The sequence below is a fragment of the Thalia democratica genome, chromosome 8, assembly GCF_965202585.1.
Source record: "Thalia democratica chromosome 8, ktThaDemo2.hap1.1, whole genome shotgun sequence".
NCBI classification, from domain to species: domain Eukaryota; kingdom Metazoa; phylum Chordata; class Thaliacea; order Salpida; family Salpidae; genus Thalia; species Thalia democratica.
Window position 1 is genome coordinate 42,608,411 of NC_139172.1, and position 18,875 is coordinate 42,627,285.

The 18,875-nt window shown below is 27.4% G+C and overlaps 1 protein-coding gene across 4 annotated transcripts in view; it reads right to left on the minus strand.

The window, feature by feature from the left end:
• Positions 1-9,250: 9,250 nt before the first annotated feature.
• Positions 9,251-18,875, minus strand: part of LOC145842587 (U2 snRNP-associated SURP motif-containing protein-like) — a 30,137-nt gene continuing 20,512 nt past the window's right edge. For 3 of the 4 annotated variants that reach the window (XM_082950055.1, XM_082950054.1, XM_082950053.1), the window contains exons 13-22: positions 18,622-18,725; positions 17,794-17,932; positions 16,839-17,040; positions 16,144-16,324; positions 15,667-15,821; positions 14,883-15,101; positions 13,886-13,950; positions 13,479-13,558; positions 11,959-12,076; positions 9,251-9,857 (exon numbers count right to left, since the gene is read on the minus strand). In XM_082950055.1, coding sequence (XP_082806181.1) covers positions 9,785-9,857; positions 11,959-12,076; positions 13,479-13,558; positions 13,886-13,950; positions 14,883-15,101; positions 15,667-15,821; positions 16,144-16,324; positions 16,839-17,040; positions 17,794-17,932; positions 18,622-18,725 — 1,336 coding nt within the window. In that variant the 3' untranslated portion in view covers positions 9,251-9,784. The remainder of the gene's footprint in view (positions 9,858-11,958; positions 12,077-13,478; positions 13,559-13,885; positions 13,951-14,882; positions 15,102-15,666; positions 15,822-16,143; positions 16,325-16,838; positions 17,041-17,793; positions 17,933-18,621; positions 18,726-18,875) is intronic. The other variant, XM_082950056.1, reaches the window with a different exon arrangement.

An 18,875-nucleotide genomic window follows, 5' to 3' on the forward strand; every position in this document is an offset into this window, starting at 1 on the left:
TCTCTTACTACTATGTATTTTATTTTACTTTTTTGAAATTAATCAATATACATACTAAAACTGTCTCACAGTTCTTTACATCTACAGCCGATAGTTATGTTCAGACGATATCTAATTTCATTAGTTTTTCAATTTAGGTGCAAAAACATTTATTTTCTATTTGCAAATGAAAAGGTTGTTTATTTAGATATGTGGGCATGACAAAATCACACCATAAAAACTGAGTGTCGTCCGCAAAAAACTTAATAGTGACGTCACCATGCTTAGACTCGTGTGCAAATAAATACAGATAAACGGAAATGTGTTTTATTTGCAGTTTTAGAAAACTTACTATTATATTCTTTTTTTCATGTTAAGTAACTCTACCATGTTTGTTTTTAATTCATATATTGCTATGCTGAAACACATTAGACACGAGTGTGATTTATAAATGTGGCATAATTTAAAAAAGTATTTATTTATAAAACACGCTAGTAAAATTTTTCATGTTTTGTAATTTAGTTATATATTTTGTTAGCTATTAAGTACTCTAGAAATAAAACCTACACAAATTTAAACCATAACGGTATAGGTCTTAATATTATAAACTTTTATTAGAACTTTTTTTTTGATTAGTATAGAATCACTTAATTTAATACAAAACTACGAGAAAATGAGAATTGTAATATATCATTTATAAGTTTGAATAAAAATGTTTTTTTTTTCTTTGTTAGTCTTCTCTATATTTCTGTATCCTTTAACAGTAGATATTTAAGTATTCAGTGCAACTATAATTTATGATTTTTTTAATCAGCAATTCGATAAACTTTGAAACATTATTGAGACTTATTCACTGAAAAAGGCAACTTTAAGAACTAAAAGTATAAAGAAATTATATAAGTTTTATAAAAAAGTTTCTAATGAACGTTATTATATAATACAATACTAAACAATACATACACATTTAGAAAGAAATAATTCTTGTGAAGTATTTTCACATTTAAAAAACATAACAACAAATACTTAAAACTAAAATTAAATTTTGTTTTAGCATAGTGAATATTTTTGAATGTAAAATACTAGTTTGTAGAAGTTTTTACAAAAGTGTGCAACTATACAAAATAATTTGCGTTTAAATTAGTTACTTTGCACTATATTTTTGAGGAAAGTGAGAAAAAAATGAAAGACAAGGTATATATTGTATGTTATCTTAACTTTAAATACTTCATGACAGCTCTTTCACATTGTCTTTTATATTAATATTACGAACAAATTATAACATGTTTTACTTTATATTTAAAAATGTGTATTCAATATACAACTGGCAAAAAAAAATTCTAATGCAACTTCAGCACTTACAGTATACAATAAAAATTAAATATTATGTGTTTTGTGGAAGCTATTATCATTTCGAGGGCTCTAATTATGCATTTAGTGGGTATTTCTATAGATAACCATGTAACTAAAGTCATAAAAAGTTTTTATATCAATAAAATCAATCTTCTGGAACCTAAATCTAAACAATCAAAAGTTAAAAGTTTAAATTAATTATAACTACCACTTGTTATATTGATAGCTAATATAAACCTTTTTAACCTTGCAATGATGAAATAAATAACTAGTACCTCGTGCAAAACTTAAGCCTACGTCTAAAATTTTAAGCAGTTTGATAAAGTGTAACCGAAAATTCATAGTTAGTAATTTATGTGTCAAATTCACTAATAACAAAAATTGAAACGTTTTTATGTACACGTGAGTAAAAATAAAAAACTTCAATTGAAATACTAGTGAGTTTTTAGTGCAATTTTTTTAATTAAGAAATCGATTTAAACACTGATTAAAAGCTTTTACTTATCAAACACTTGCAATGTTACATTTATATAAACCTTTTCAAAGTACTGAGTTAACCAATTTATGCTACTATGCAACATAGAAAATACTTTTTCTATAAGCTATTTTTGGTCAAGTACATACTAAAACTTGTTACCATATTTAAACAAAACTAAAGTTGTTATTAAAAGTACAATATTAAATATTTGTCATTTTAACTTATTGCTAAGTAAATTTTCCGTCTATAGTATTTTTAGTTTTTGATTGTAATTTAAGCTTCTTACACTAAAGTCTTCAGTAAGGCTTCAAACAAGTTGTTAAATTTTTTCTACTGAACAACTTTACTTTTAACTTAAAAAACAAAAATCTTTTTAGGCTTTTAGTAGTTTTTTTAGATAGCTAGTTTTTTATCCGAAGTGACTTTACACGAATTAAAAACTCGGTAGTTGTCTTAAAACTTTAGTTATGAATTAAGAAAAAAAGAACACACATTTATTGATAATAAGCTTTAAAATATACTTTACGTGATTTATTTATTCTCAAAATACCTTTATTTAAAGGTATCTTTATTTACTTTTTTAAGAATCCATTTTAGGTGTTGTAAAGTTTTAAATTTAGTTTTGAAACTTTGAGGTACAATTGTTATATGTTTAGACTAACTTAATTTTTATTTAGAAATAAAAACAAAGACAATTATTAAGTTTCTATGTCTTTATAAATAAGTTCATAAGTTTCACGTACTTAATCCAACACAAAACGTAACAGATATCTTATTGTGAACTAAAAAATACTTTAAAGTGTTTAAGATATTTTTATTTTAAGCTTTTTTTTTTTAATTTATACTTCTTAACACACAAAAGCTTAAATGATATTACTTCATTTTTTGGAAGTTTTAACTTAAAAAAATTAATTTTTTTCACAAAAACTTTTTAAAAAAATAGTTAGCAAATAAATAAAAATAAGTATAGCCTTTTAAACAATCAACTGACTCCAGTAATATTCATAATAAGAACCTTGTTTAAAAAGTTACTGCTTCAAGATATTCTATATAGCATCAACAGCTTTTTATTAAGCTGCTTTTTATTAAACGCTATAGCATGTACTAAAACTAACATGTTTCATTTATTTTTTAAATACTGTAAATAATTCAACTTTTATTCAAAAGAAGTAAAAAAGTTTCCTATTTGTTTACTTGATAGTTGTATTGATTCTTACTTAGCCATTAGGTCAACAACGTTTCTGAATACTTACACGCTTTTGAACTGAAAAAGACTTTGGTTTTTCTAACATTGTGTATAACTAAAATGTTCTACAAATCATTTTTTTTGTTCTCACCTCACTTAAAAAGAAATTTAAGTTTTTTTAATTGCTGCTTGTTAATAGCTATAAGTTTAGATTTTTTGATATGCTCTGAATAGACTACATAATAAAAAATTTAGATATAATCTTTTTGTTTCTACTAAAACAAATTTGTATACACGTTAATTCAGTTTCTTGTTTTTTTTTTCCTATTTACGTTTAATGACCATTTCCATATCAATTACTGCATAAACTTTTCATACTTCTGCAAATAGAATTATCTTAAAACCTTTCTAAATAAAAACTTGTAGAGTTTTACTAACACATGTTGTTTTCGATTTGTTTTGAAATAAAACTTGTGGTGTGTAACATTGTTTTGTATTTAATAAAAAACTATAGAAAAGAACACAGCTGATGAAATAGTTATTTGTTGTTTTACAAAGTGAACACTTGTACATAGTAAGTTTAGATAGAGGCAGAAACTAATTTAAACTCAAAAACTAAGTCACCAGTTTTTATAATAAAAGTTGTTCAATAATAGGTTCATTTAATGAGCTTTCAACTGATCACTTCTAATTCAGAATCATATTTTACTTTATCTTAATAGAAATTTATTTTTAAATCTAAAAAAGAAAGATAGTATTGTAATAGAAAGATATTATTAATTTAAAGTACATGACTCACACAAAAACGACTATTTATAATATATTTACCAATTTGAATATTTTCCACGAACAATTAGAATTTCGAGCAAACTTGATAGCAAATATATCCTTCTAAGAGCTGTATCATTTAATAACAAACTATAACTGCTATCTAAATACTTAAATAAACACATCAATAACTTATAACTGTATTTGTGAATAAAACTATGACAATAAATTCTTTTTAATAGTTTATAACCTTTACTAGCTTGTAAATCTACTATAGTAGAAATATATCTATTTAAGATTCATGTTTACTGTTGAAATTGTTCTATAAAAACAATACTTTAGAACTAAAATTATGAGACACTAAAATGTTTTTAAGATCTTTAACTTCAAAACAACAAATAAAAAGCAAGCCGCAAACTTAAATACTTATAAAACTATTAAAAATATTTTTTCCCTTTGAAACAGTTTATTGCTTACCAGTTCGGTAAGCTGTTTTAAAAAATGCTATTTATTTTTTTGAAAACTCTGAACAAAGTTTAGTTATAATTAAGGTTTAACCACACTAGTGTTAATGTTTTTGTTAACTTGTGCAGGTCTCACGGCATACGAAAGTCCAGGCTCTGTAGACTTGGCCGATGATTTCTTTGATCACATTTTAGTTTTTGTCAATATGAACGATCCACAAATAATGTAAAATAGAGACAGTAAACAAGTTAAAAAAAAATTTTGCCAAGTAAACACTTAAGCATATAGCCATTTTTGTTAAGATTTAATTGCTTTAATAAATTAAACATAAACTAAAACTGACAATAAATAGTTTAAAGCAGTAGTCTGATATAATACACACAAAAAGACTATAGTTTTAATAAAAATATATAGCAATATTTAGTGTACAAACAATATAAGTTTTCCTTTAGTCACTGTGCAGTACACCATTTAATTTTGCTGACATATTGTTCTTAAGGTATAAATTTAATTTCAGATAAATTAATCTTTCTTAAATCTAGCAATTCTAGAATATCTACTTTTGCTTGGTAAATTTCGACACATTGAGACTTTTTTTAACTGCAAGATTCACAAAACTCAAAATAAAGCAACTAAATTTTCTTAGTTACAAAACTTTTTGAAAACACTGAACTTGTTATACTAGTGATTTTCTTTGTTGACTGGACTATACGAAGCTTTTAATTCTTATAAACTTGTACAGTTTTATCAATAAAAATTTTAATAAAGTTTAATGTTAGTTAGCTATTTATTAACACAATTTCAAACAATTTCATTTAGGTTTTTATTAGAAAGTTTTTTGGAGAATGAATTAAGGTTAAGAGTTGCCAAAGGATTTTTAACGCTTTTTCCAGGTTTTTAAAAGGCTAAGTCTTTAGTCCATTTTTATTACAAAATTAAATTAAAGGAAAAAACTGACTTAATTAGTATAACACAAGGTAGACATAAGTCAATCTGAAAAAATTCTTGATTTTTTTCTTGAATTTTTGATCAAATTCTCGAATGTAAACAATTTCAAAATACATAAAAAAAAGATTAAATTATGTAAAACTTCAATATTAATTTTATATAGCTAAAACAAAAATTCCTTTGCTGGATTCAGTCATATAACTTCCATTGCACCATTTGTATGATCGATGTATTTGCAATAAACAGCCTTATAAGCAAAATGCTTGTATCTTTACCACATAGTAAATACACAGTAATATACAGTAATTTTTTCGTTTAAAATAACATTAGCAAAATGCAGTTTATAGTGATAACGAACTTCCTTATTAAGAGCATTTTTGTATCCAGGATTACCACTTGTTTTTGATTAATTTTTTCAGGTTTTCTGACTATTTTCGAGGTTTTTGAAAGTATACGTTTTTGGGTCTACTTTTAATTTTAAACTAAATTTAAGGTAAAAAAGGTAAATAGTATACAACATTGAACATACTTTAAGTGTATTTTTTAATAAAAAAAAGTTATGTATACACAACATTTTAACTATATAATAGATTTTTCGTGTCAACTCGAAATTTTACTGCTTAGCATGTAAAAATTCTCTAATTCCAGGTATTTTTTTAATATCTCAAATTCAAGATTTTTTGATCCTTAATTGTCGAATACTAGGTTTTGTGGCAATCTAGATATCAAATTTCCTGACATGCTCAAAGTGATTTTTGTTCGAATTTTCAGTTTTTCTTTTTCTCTAATTCTAGGTCTTTAAAACTAAATTGTTTTTTTTTTTAGGTTTTTGGCAATTCTGATAGTTGTTCTTACCAGTTTGAAATAAAAAAACAACTAATATCAAAGTTGTATACAATTAACGAGGATGAAAACATTTGTGAGGTGCAACCTTTGCTAGACATAAAGTTCTGAAAACAACCGTTTAAAAAGTATTTAAAATAGTAATTTCTAGTCTCGCCACTTAAAAGGCACGTGCTTATAAAAACTTGTATGTTAAAAAACACTATGAAATAAATCAAACGAAGACATTTACAGCTGTTCCATAAAAACTTGTTTAATTGTACATTTATTTTTAAACAAATCCAATATAACCCCTGCAAAAAAAATTAAAATCATCAAAAATTTTAGTATCTTTTGTTTTGTCATAAATTATCTAGCATGACAGCAATTCAACACAGGGTTTGCTAGTGTTTGAAACCTGAATGACCAAAAGATAATCAATAAAAAGTGGTGATAGGTAAATATTGTAAAAAAAAATAGTTGACAAAGCTGAACTAATTAAAAATAAATATTAAAAAAGGTTCAAGTCATGAAGAATATACTTAATAATAAAAAACTAGCCTAAGATTAAAGAAATAAATTTAACTCAGTCAATTTTTTGAAATTAAATCTTTGTTTGGTCGGGTTTTTGAATAATATTATACTAGCCAGTGTGTGGAAACATTGTATTCATTTGCACTTTCTATGTCAACAAAACAAACTTTTAGAAGGTTGTCAACCTCAAAAACGTTTATATGTAGAGCTAGGATTACTAAATCTTATCTTAACAGAGTAGAGTTTTTAAAAAAAGGTGCTTACAAATAAAAAGTCTGCACATAAAAGATTTTGATGGTAACAAACTTAGCTTTTGAAAAATTAAATATTTAAACATGTGACATAAAAAAAAATTAAAATCTGATAGACTACGTAGCTTTGTAAATGTAACGCTAAAAGCAAAGCATGTGACATAAATGCCCATCAACATAAGTTTCAAGTAAAATTTCTAAATAGTATACCCAAGTTAAGCAAGCCACGAAACAACGATAAAAACTAGGGTTTTCCTAACTTTTTTCGAAAGGCACCCTTCAAAAAAATAAAAAAGCTATGGCCCCTTTCAAGAAAACTTCTAAAAAATCTACCTTAAAAACCGTTTAAGACCTTTTTTTTGGTTCTTCATCATCAACTCCACAATATCTGGTGTAAGTCTCATATTATGACGTCATGGCCCCCAAGGGGATACTTGGTCCAGTTTGGTAAACCCTAATAAAAACGAAATTTCAATTAGGCATAATGAAAATTATATAGTAAAAAAAAGCTTGAGCGAACAACTAATTTTATAAAATTACCTTTCTAATTTTTTAACGAGGCTGAGTCTCTTTAAAAAATCCTCAAAAAAGTTGAACGTAGCCCGAGTGTGTGTGACATAGCTAAATTTACTATTATCAAAACTTCTGTTTAGTTAAGAAAAATTATATTTACAGGGTTTTTTGAAAAATTTCCAGGTTTTCTAAATCTCTTCCAGTTTATTAAAAAACAAGTCATTTGGTCCATTTTTTAATTAAGTTTGAGTTAGAAACTGTCTTAACTTGTATAACAACATTGATAAGTTGCTGTAAACCTATTTTAAATACAGTAGACCAGTGCTTCTGAACCTTTTTCTAGTGGCGGAACCCTTTTTCAAAGTTCAACTTTTCCGCGGAACCCCTAATTTAATTTTACATAAAAAGTTTTAATATAATATTTCCTGCAAAAAACAAAAGAATTTCAGTGAAAAATTATTTTTAAGCAAAACTATATCATTGTAAGAAATTATATCAATTGTAATAGTATTAAGTCAAGTCAAACTAAAAGTGCGCCAGAGGCAATAGGTCTTTTTTAATACTATATATACAAAAACGAAAACAAACACGATTAATTGCAACACCATAAAAATCTTTCCTTGCTTAATAAAAACAAAATGAGAGCTACAAACAATAACGAAATGAACATGAACCTAATCGAACTCACAAATTACTGTAATAATCGGGTAAGATGCCTAACAAAAATTAATAAAAAACATTTAATGCGAAACTTGAACTTGTCTCTTAGCAACAAGCATGTCAATGCGCGGCTGGATTTTGGATAGACTGAGACGAAGACAGGCAGATAAGGTTGAAGTCAGCATATAGTTTCTTTGTTTCGTTTTAATGTTTGTAGAAAATCAATGAATGCTATAATTATATATGTTTTCCATTTTATGTGTTCCATTTATTTTGAAGTTTTATGATTTATGTTTTTTTCACTTTCAAATTTCTATTTTTAAATTTCGAAAGGCTTCGCGGAACCCCTGAGAGGGTGTCGCGGAACCCTAGGGTTCCGCGGAACCCCATTTCAGAAGCACTGCAGTAGACTACCGCTTAAGTACGCACGTTTTTTGGTACGCACTTATCCAGAAAGACAAAAATGGCCAACTTGCTAAGTTAGCCTAAGACTTTCACAACTTTTAAACTATGGTGAGTAATCCTGAGTAGTCTAAGTGGCCTGAGATTGTGACAGTCCTGTTATTAAATGTTAATAAACTAAATACTTATGTAGTGGTTGCAGAAAAGTGAAAAGAATAATGATATTCGAGCTGTAGTGCTATAAAATAAATCTAGATGACAAAGTTAAAAAACCTACAAATACAGCATAGTTAAGTCATAATTTAATTTAAACGTACACACATTGATGTTTTGAAAGTGATTGGTAAATACAATGTAGTTTGTTACTTTCCCTCTAACAAAACAAAATATGGCTTGATATTATTTTTTATATCATTGACTGACAATGACTTCCTATATTAAATGTATGTATTAATTATGTAAAAACCTAGTAAAAGCTAATTTGACTCATTGTGATTTAACAGTTAAGCTTCTTTTGTGCAAAGTTGCAAAATACGTATTAGATAACCAAATAGTAAGGTACTAAGACTTGATTTAAAAATATTAAGCACAAAAATAACCTTTCTAATATTGTAGTTTTTAGCTTTATAGATTTAATAGGCAAACTTTTGAATAATGTTTTATTTACAACTATTTAACTTTTAATAAAAAAAAACATATTTTGTAAAACGTTTTTCTAATGAAATACACAATTGTTTACAAAGTTTTCAAGTATTTACAATAACTTTCACAACTGTAGATAAAAGTACTTATACTAAAAACTAATAAAATTTTGCTAACTAGTAAGACATACTGTTAGATTATTTTTCTAAAATATGTTATCTGTTAAAAAATATAAAGCTTTTATGTGCTCTAAAATACATTTAAATAAGAAAGTGTTTTTAAAATGTTCATAAAACTTAACTATTTACATTAAAAACTGTTTGGTATAAAAACACAGAGGTTTTTGTTAAACGGTCGACAATGTAACAACTTTATGCATTTGAAAACGAGTATAATGTACTTTATTAGAGTAAAAAACAAACATATTTTCTATGTAAAAAATTCAAAGATCAGGTATTAAACTAAATTAGCCACTTATTAAAAACTTACTGCACACAAGCACTAAATACTTTAATGTAGAGCATATTCATATAAAAGTATTCAAACTTTCTACGAGAAAGATGACAAAAAAGTTTTACTAAAAAAAATAATTCATAACGTTCATTATTTAAATTTAAAATATAAAAAAGCGACAATTTTTTAACTTTAAGCGTAGCTTCTGAAACATTCTTTATTTGTTCCTTGCGTCCAAGGAACACCTCATTGTTTTGAGTGCTTAAGAGTATATATAATTATAAGTTTACATACAAATATATGTATTTATATAATCATATACATCTATTTACTTTAATATTTGCTTTTTTTGCTCTTCTTGTTTCGGTCCCTGCTCCTAGATCTTTTGTGGCCTCTTCGCGGGCTTCTGTTTAGGGGATTTTTTATTTAAATTTTCTACTTGTTTACAGTGGTTACCAGCGGCGACGCTTGATGGCGTCATAAGGGAACTTAATAGTCATTGGCTTTTGAATTTAAAAATTGGCATTATTTTAAAAATTCTTTTCGAACACTAGCACACCAGATATTTGCAATCGAGTATTTGATCATGGGCAAAACGGTTTCGTGTGTCTTACCTACTAAAAGTGTAAAAACATGGTATTTTTTATTATTAACTTTCGAAAGATGGTTTAGCAGCTTAATGACATGCATTTAAGGGGTAGTGCAAAAAATGTTGATTGTTTTTATGAAGCCCTGAATCAATAAAAAAAAACTTAAAGATCATTTGAGAAAATAGCTTAGAATAAAAATTTTATTTAAGTATATAAGGATATTAAATTTTAACACGAAACTTTGGCTGTTTGTAATAATTTTGAAAAACAAAAATTGTTACAAAACCATTTAAATAAGCTTTGCTTAAATTTTGTTCACCTAATATGTGTCTTAAATTTTTTTAAATTGATGTCAAATTTTTAAGGCCTTCAATTATATACATTTTTTATTTTTACAAATTTAAACATTTGTTTTGACGCAAATTTGAATCCTGCTGTTTTTAAAAGGTAGCTTACTGCAAATAACAAACTTAATTTTTAAACACTTGCCCACGACTAGGCGAATCATAGAACAGTACTCGAAATGGTAAAATTTATCAAGTAATTAGCAAAATCATGTTACAAATATACAAAATTTATTATTAAAATTTATTAAATGCGATGAAAACTTAACCTCCTTGATGCTTCCTGACGCCTCGACCTGTCTCTTTAGAGTACAAAAATATATTGTTAAAATCAATAGTTTTATATCAATTTTAATACTGAGCAGTTATTGAATATTGAAATTTTAAAAGCTCTCAAACGATTTCAAAGTTGTTTTCGTTTCGTTTTAACCTCAAAGAATATCAAACAATACCAAGTATATAACATTTAACAAAAAAAACTTTGAGTTTTGCAAAAAATTACAATAAATACAAGAAGTATCTTTTAAAAGCAAAACAATTCATAGAAGAGAGAATCAACTATTATTTACTTTACTCATCACTATTACAGTATAAAAACAACATTATTTATTAAAACAAATCAATCATAAACACTTTGACTTGTGATTTGACTTTTTTACTTCTATTATTCTACAGGTAAACAAAAGCGCAATTAAAACTAACACATCATTAATATTAATAAACAAAAAGTGGTTATGGTTAACTTTGGGTGAGCACTAATATCAAGCTGAAATTATAATACATTTGATGCCTTATTTGATCATAATTTTAGGCTAAAAATTTATCTTTTATAAATACATGAATAAACTTAAACTTACATATCATAACTAATAAACTCATATAATTAATTGCTTTTAATTTACAATATATAAGTGATTATATCAATACAATAATCTATATTGAACATGATATTGTAAAATAAAATTGATTAAATATTTTAGTTTATAATACATTAATTTAGTTCTTCCTATGTATTTATATAGCTTGTTTAACACAAAGTATCGTCTTTTTAGCCTAAAATCACGCTTAAACAAGACATCGAATGCATTATATTTTCAGTTTGATATTGGTGCTCACCTAAAGTTAACCATAACCACTTTTTGTTTATTAATATTAATGATATGTTAGTTTTAATTGCGCTTTTGTTTACCTGTAGAATAATAGAAGTAAAAAAGTAAAATCGCAAGTCAAAGTGTTTATGATTGATTTGTTTTAATAAATAATGTTTTTTTTATACTGTAATAGTGATGAGTAAAGTAAAAAATAGCTGATTCTCTCTTCTATGAATTGTTTTGCTTTTAAAAGATACTTATTGTATTGTTTTGTAATTTTTTGCATTATTTCTTTATATTTGCATATCAGTTAACCATAACCCAAAAAGTGATACATACAAATTGTTAAATATTAAAAATCCTCACCTTGACTTGCAGATTTGATTTTTTTTATATGATTGTTCATCAATACTAATAAACAAAAAGTAATACATACAAATTGTATACATAATATATTATGCATTATACTTAAAAATCCTCACCTTGACTTGTGGCGATGCCTGGACCGGCTCCTGCTCCTCTTTCTGCTCGATGAGGATTTTTTCTTCGAAGATTTCCTTTCCTCCTCGCTCGAACTGTCCGTGTTGTAAGCCACCAATCCTGAATGAATATTAATTAATGATAAAATGACTATTAATCTCAGTTAATTAAAAGCCACCAATCCTGAATGAATATTATTGATAAACAATGATAAAATGACTATTAATCTCAGTTAATTAAAGGCCACTAATCCTGCGCAGAATGATCATTATTGATAAACAATGATAAAATAACTATTAGTCTCAGTTAATTAAAGGCCACTAATCCTGCGCAGAACGAATATTATTGATAAACAATGATAAAATAACTATTAGTCTCAGTTAATTAAAGGCAAGTAATCCTGAAATAAAATTATTTTGTAGAATTAGAACTTTTTTAGAATTATCAACTTTTTTTTAAACCGCCACTAATCCTGTCAACTGGAATAAATATTAATTGTTGATAAATGATGATGGTTACTCTTAATTAAAAACGCCACTAATCCTGTGCATATAATAATGAATTTTAAATAAATGATTTTTTTTTACATAAAATAAATTGCAAGTAAAAACTTTTAGAGTCCAGGCTTGAATAAAAAACAATCTATTCTGAAACTAAACTATATAAACACCTGTGCATATAATAATGGATTTTAAATAAATGATTTTTTATTTATTTGTGATAAAAAGTGACAATGTAAGTGTTTTATAGTAAAAACAACACATTCTGTCGTTTTTACTAACCCTGTCAATGAGAGTAAATATTAATTATTTATAAAAAATTATCGTTACTCTTAATCAATCAAAAGCCATTAATCCTATAAAAATTATCAGTATACTATAAAAATCTACCCGCGTACTAATACCACCGAATTTTTTTTTTAATTCTTTTTATATACTTTTTTATTTATTTTTTCACTACCACTGTTACCCCTAACCCTTACCCTCAAACGGTAAGCGGTTCTCGAATTTGACTGGGGGGATTTTGAACGTGTCCCAAATTATCATGATACAATTATTTTGTGAGTATGATTCTTATAAATACTTACTGCTAATCCTAATATTTGGTATGTGCTTTTTAATAGCAAAAAGTACTGTGTGAAGAGTTTTAAAAATCTAATGAGTCAAAAGAAAATGTTTTATGTTCAGAAAATTACCACAAATGAGTAAATACTTTAAGTACAATTAACTCAAGATAGAAAACAAAAATTTTTTTATATCTTTAATTACACTACTAATCTTATGACAAACAAATTGTTTGGATAAATTATAAAATTAATATACTTTACATAGTATTGAATAATACTATATAACTTCAGATTTAATAACAAACTACTGTAGCTTTGTAAGAAGTTAAATTTGTGTTAAAACAAATTAACAAAATAAATATAAGTAATTTTTACTAGTTTCAAGTATTTAATTCAAACTCAATCTTAATTATGTGTTGCTTTCAAAACTAAAAATAAAATTTATAAAAGTATTACCTTTTTTGTGATCTTTTTTATTCTTTTTCTTTCTTCCTTCAGAACTCGAGCTTCGAGATCTTTTCCTATTTTTTCGTTTACTTAAAAATTTAATTTTTCATGTTAATATTTGTTTTACGATTAATTTGTATTTAAAAGTTACTAAAAAATCACACAAGATATTACTATGTATCAAAACTATTAGTTAAAAAATGTACTTTACAGGGTCAATTTTTTAATATATATTGTCTTTAATTTTGATATTTCATTTTGAAGATTAGAATCATTTTGAATCAAAATTCAGCTTTTTATCAAAATAAGAATATAAAATCATATATAAAACACTTTTTCAGAATTAAACATTGCTTCATTCAAAACTCTACTCAATTATTACATAAGTACAACAAAAAATACAATAAAAAACCAACCTTTTTCTGTCCTTTTCTTTTTTGTCTTTGTCGCGTCCTTTTTTCTTAGCTTCTTTTTCAGCATCCTAAAAGTTTTACATACTTTAAAACAAATTTAAAAATCAAAGAAACTTTAATCAAGAATGTAGAGAATTATTTCCTTGCAGCACAACTCTCTTTTAAAATCTATCAAGCGCTATTTTTGTTTTGTATTTGTGATCTAAAACACGAACCAAAAATTTTAAAGTGTAACTGTTTATTAGAATAAGATATAGCACATTTATATCAATTATATCTGATCTTTAGCTCTGATAACTTAAAAATTTGAGTCACCAACTTTTTCAGAAATATAAATATCAAAATTTAAACCAACACTACAATAAAATTAATTAATTACTTTTTCTAGCAAATGGGTTTAATTTAATAAATGTGTTTAATTAATGCTCTTAATCATGTCTTCATGTTTTGTAGCTCAGAACCACTAATATATTCTCTATTTTGCAAATCAAAACTTTTTCAATAATTTATTCCCTCTAATCATTAACAAAAAAAAAACCTATGGAACTTAAAAAAAAATAATTATACATAAAAAACAAAGTTATTCATTCCAGCATCATTAATAATGTTGCACCATTAAATATAAGTTATTAATTTTATTATAATATTAGTTTATTTTAATTTAATTGTTTAAATGCTATTTTCCATGACTGTCACACATTTTTTTAGATTAATTTAAGTACTGACGAGGGCTTTGACCGAAACTTAAATTATAAAATAAATTCATACTACAAAATAATAAAACTAATTATTCAACTTTTCCCAGTAATAGAACAGTTAAAAAACTTTGCCCATTAACTTTTTAAAATTACACCATTAAATATTAGTTATTAATTTCATTATACTATATAAAGAATATTACATAAAAAACTTATCTTTTCCAGGAACATTAAATGTTAACTTTATTATTAAATTACAACATTAAATACTTATTTTAATATTAATAAAACTAATTACTCACTCTTTCCAGCAACTTCTCCCTGTACTCCTTCAGCGCCTGCTGCAGCGTCTCGCCCTCCCTCAGCTTCTTCTTGCCCGCCTCCACGTCGTCCTGCATCCGCATCACCTTCACCTCCACCTCGCGCAAACGCGCCCTCGCCCCCGCGTCGTACTCCATCGATTGATTCGGTTTACTGCTCTCCGGCGCCGCCGCTTTCTTCGGTGGCGGCTGCTCGATCTCCTGTGCGTGTGTGGGTGTTGAGTGAGAAAAAATGAAAAAGTTTTTTTTATTAAATTTTTAAACTTTCAACGCATTTTTAATCAATTAAGCAGCTTCAAGTTTCGCATAGTGAAAAAATAAGATTAATAAAATTAAATAAAACACAAAAATATAAACTTTTAACTATGTTTCATTTTTTTAATTTTACACTTAAATGAAACTTTCAGTGACCTTTGATGAAAAGTATTGATCTTTAAATTATCTGACAAACTAAACTCCCAAAATAAATAAAAATCTACGTAAACTGACAGTTTCCTCAGGACGACTTGAGTGAGAAAAAATAAAAAAGTATTTCTAATATAAAGGTGTTAACCATTAAAAGTTTACGTTTTCAAGCCTAATTGTTTCAAGTAAATTAACAAAAACCTTTATTTTTTTCAATAACTGAAAGAAAATAAATTGTATTGGAACGGAAATTAATCAATTTAAAATTATGATTTTTTTAGCATTTAAAAATCTTTTCCTAGCAAGTAAAATAAGTGAGTTATTTAAGTATACGGCCCAAATTTTAATACACAAAACTGACGGTTTCCTCAATTTCCACGCCGTCGACGTCCTCGTCGTCTTCTTCCTCGTTGTTCAACAGCTCCCACTTGGAAGTCGTCATGGCCTGCTGCTCCACCACCTCCTTGTCCACCGTCTCCCACTTCGACTGGATGAACCTGGGCGGCTCTTGTTGCTCTGTAAAGTTTGTACTTGTTGAAACAAAATACATGAACTATGTCTATCAAGGGTTCGTATTATTGGTCTGTTGTTGGAAAATTTCCCGAAAAGCTCTGGTGTAACGTTTGCGGTTTCTTTTTCATTGAAAACGATAACTCGTGTGCTTGTGAACGTTTCAAGAAAGAGAATTTGAAGGAGAAAACTTTAGGGCGCAAAAACTGAGTAAAGTTGGAAAATACGACGTTTGGGGTCAAAATTTCAAGGGTTACAAGGATTCTGTGTAAAATTGGATTCTTAACAGGTGATCAATTTTTTTGTAATTTTAAAATTCCTATCAAACCTTTAGCAGGCTGCTGATTGGCTGAATCGAGGGGAATTCCGTCCACGTCGTCTTCCAACGAAGCGTCATTATCCAGTGGAACCCCGTCGACCGAATCGTCGAAACGGTCGTCCATGGCAACCGGGTTGGCGGATTCGTCGTCAGTGGCAGCGGTGGTTGGTATTCCGTCTATTTCGCTTTCCTGTGTAACAGAGGGAAATTTTAATAAAATTATCTCATGTAAATAATAAGTTAAAACTGTTAACTATTTTAGACTGATTTGCTTAAATAAACGCAGTAGGTCCATGGGTCTGTACTTATTAAAACTTATAAATAAAAAGTTACCGGAAACAATCTGAGAATAAAAAAATGAATGACTCCATCTTAAAAATTTTATCACAAGTTTATTTTTATTGGAAAACTTTTATAAACCATTACAAATTCCAACCAGTTTTAAATATTTTAAAGATTTATTTAAATAAACACAACAGGTCCATGGGTCTGTACTTGTTAACATTTATAAATAAGAAAGATTTTGAGTATGAAAAGATGTAGGATTCCATCTTGGAAACATTATCACGAATTTATTTTTATTGGAAAACTTTTATAAATCAACTACGAATTTCAACCAGTTCACAACAAAAATTTTATCACGAGTTTATTTTTAATGAAAAACTTAATTCAAATTTCAACTATAAAGTTCAAACAAAACCAACGTCGTCGCCGAGTATCTTGACCAGGCCGAGGAAGGTGTTCTGCAGGTGGATGAGGAACTTGTCCGGGTAGACCGCCCAGTCGTCCCACACCCTGAAGCACGCGAGCACCCGCTGCTTGAACTGCTCGCTGCGCATCCTCGACTGGATCTGCCTGTGGCACTTGTGCAAGGCCGCCATCACCTGCTCCAGCTTCGACTCGAAACTGCGTTGAGTTGTTTCGTTTATTTTTATTATTATTTACTGCTTGTGGCAATTGTGCTAGACCACCAGCACTTTTTCGAGCTTCGACTCGAAACTGTATTGAGAATTTCGTTAATTTTATTATTATTTACTGCTTGTGTAATAACTTGCTCCAGCTTCGACTCAAAACTGTTCAGTTGTGTTTTGGTTGGTCGATCGTCAAAACTTTTATTTTATTAACAACACTTGTGGTTGATTGGATTTCAGCGAAGTTTGATTTTAATTTCCTTTAAACTTTGACTAAAGCAGGCTTGCTAAATGTTTTTGACTGATTTTCTACGGGTTTTTAAACCTTTTTCAAGGTTTTCAAAACTACACGTTTCAGGGTCTATTTTTAGTTTAAAACTTAGTTCAAGGTAAAAACTGTGTTAAATAGTATAATGATATTGGAAAAATATTTTAAAGCTTTTTTAATAAAAAATTGATGAGCACAATTTTTTTTAATCTATACGATAAGTTTTTTGTTTTAAATATCAAAGTTTTACTACTTAACATCTTAAAGTTGTTTGATAATCAGGTTTTTTGTGATTTTTGTTCAAATTTTCTCAAATTCCAGGTTTTTCCAGGTCTTTTGGCAACCCTGCTAAAGTAAAAAGGAACAGTCATTGGCAAAAGACTTAAATCCCGTACTACTTCTATATCTCCAGTAAGTCAACTAATTTCAGCTTTAAAAAACTTATAGTACAATTATGTGCATTTCTAATCAACAACTAACTGTTTTCTGAAGAAGGAAGCCTTGGCCACCTTGGCGGAACTGTTGTGCAGAATGTCTGATATCAGGTAAACCCTGGCTATTTTCTTGGTGAGCGGAGTCTCAAGTATGCAGCAACTCTCCACTATGCATTCCACGATTTCTGCAATATAAAAGTAAATGAAATGTTAATACGTGTGAAAATGTATCAAGTTTTAGCTTGATTCATGCTTATTTTGATTTACACTTTACGCTACCATCTGCTTATCATATTGACTTGTGAAATATCCTACATGTCAAGGCGACACACGTTCAAATCCACCCGATCAAACCCAATCAGTCAAATTCGAGAACCGCTTAATGATCGAGGGTTAGGGGTAACAGTGATAGTTTAAAATAAAATACATCAATAAAAAAACGAAAAAAAACGGGTGGATTTTGATAGTGTACTGTGTCAAGACAAGGAAAAATTTATAACAAAAAACTGTAGTGATTTGTTAATGATAAATTTACAATAATAACTATAAATTTAAATTGGAGGTTCTAAATTGAACAAAAATAGTTCTCAACTTATTTGAAAATAAGGAGACAAATATTAATTAATCAAAATTTCATATGCAAAACTCAGTTTCACCCTTTAAGGGATCTTCAGTTACAATTTAAATCTGAAAAATAAAAGTAAAAAAAACATGAAAGATACTAAAAGTAAAACAAAACAATAACAACTACAACTTAGTTTTTACCTTCAGCATGTCAAGTATACCATGTAGAGATAGGGAAAGATTTATAACAAAAAACTGTAGTGATTTGTTAATGATAAATTTACAATTACAATAATAACTAGTTATTTACCTTCAGCGTGGTTGGAGTGGTCCATGCAGAACACCATCAAGTCGCCAACTTGCTTCTGGCGGGGCGTCAACGAGCGCAGCATGTCTTCCAACTGGTCCCTGTCTCTGTTTGGAAAATAATGGTTAGTTTTTAAAGTGTTTCGGAAATTCATTTCGACGCAGTGAGCTCATAAAACAAGATGAAAAATATATTTTGTTTACTTGTGACTATAGAAAAATATACATTAGTAATTTTACGTTTACAATATAAATATT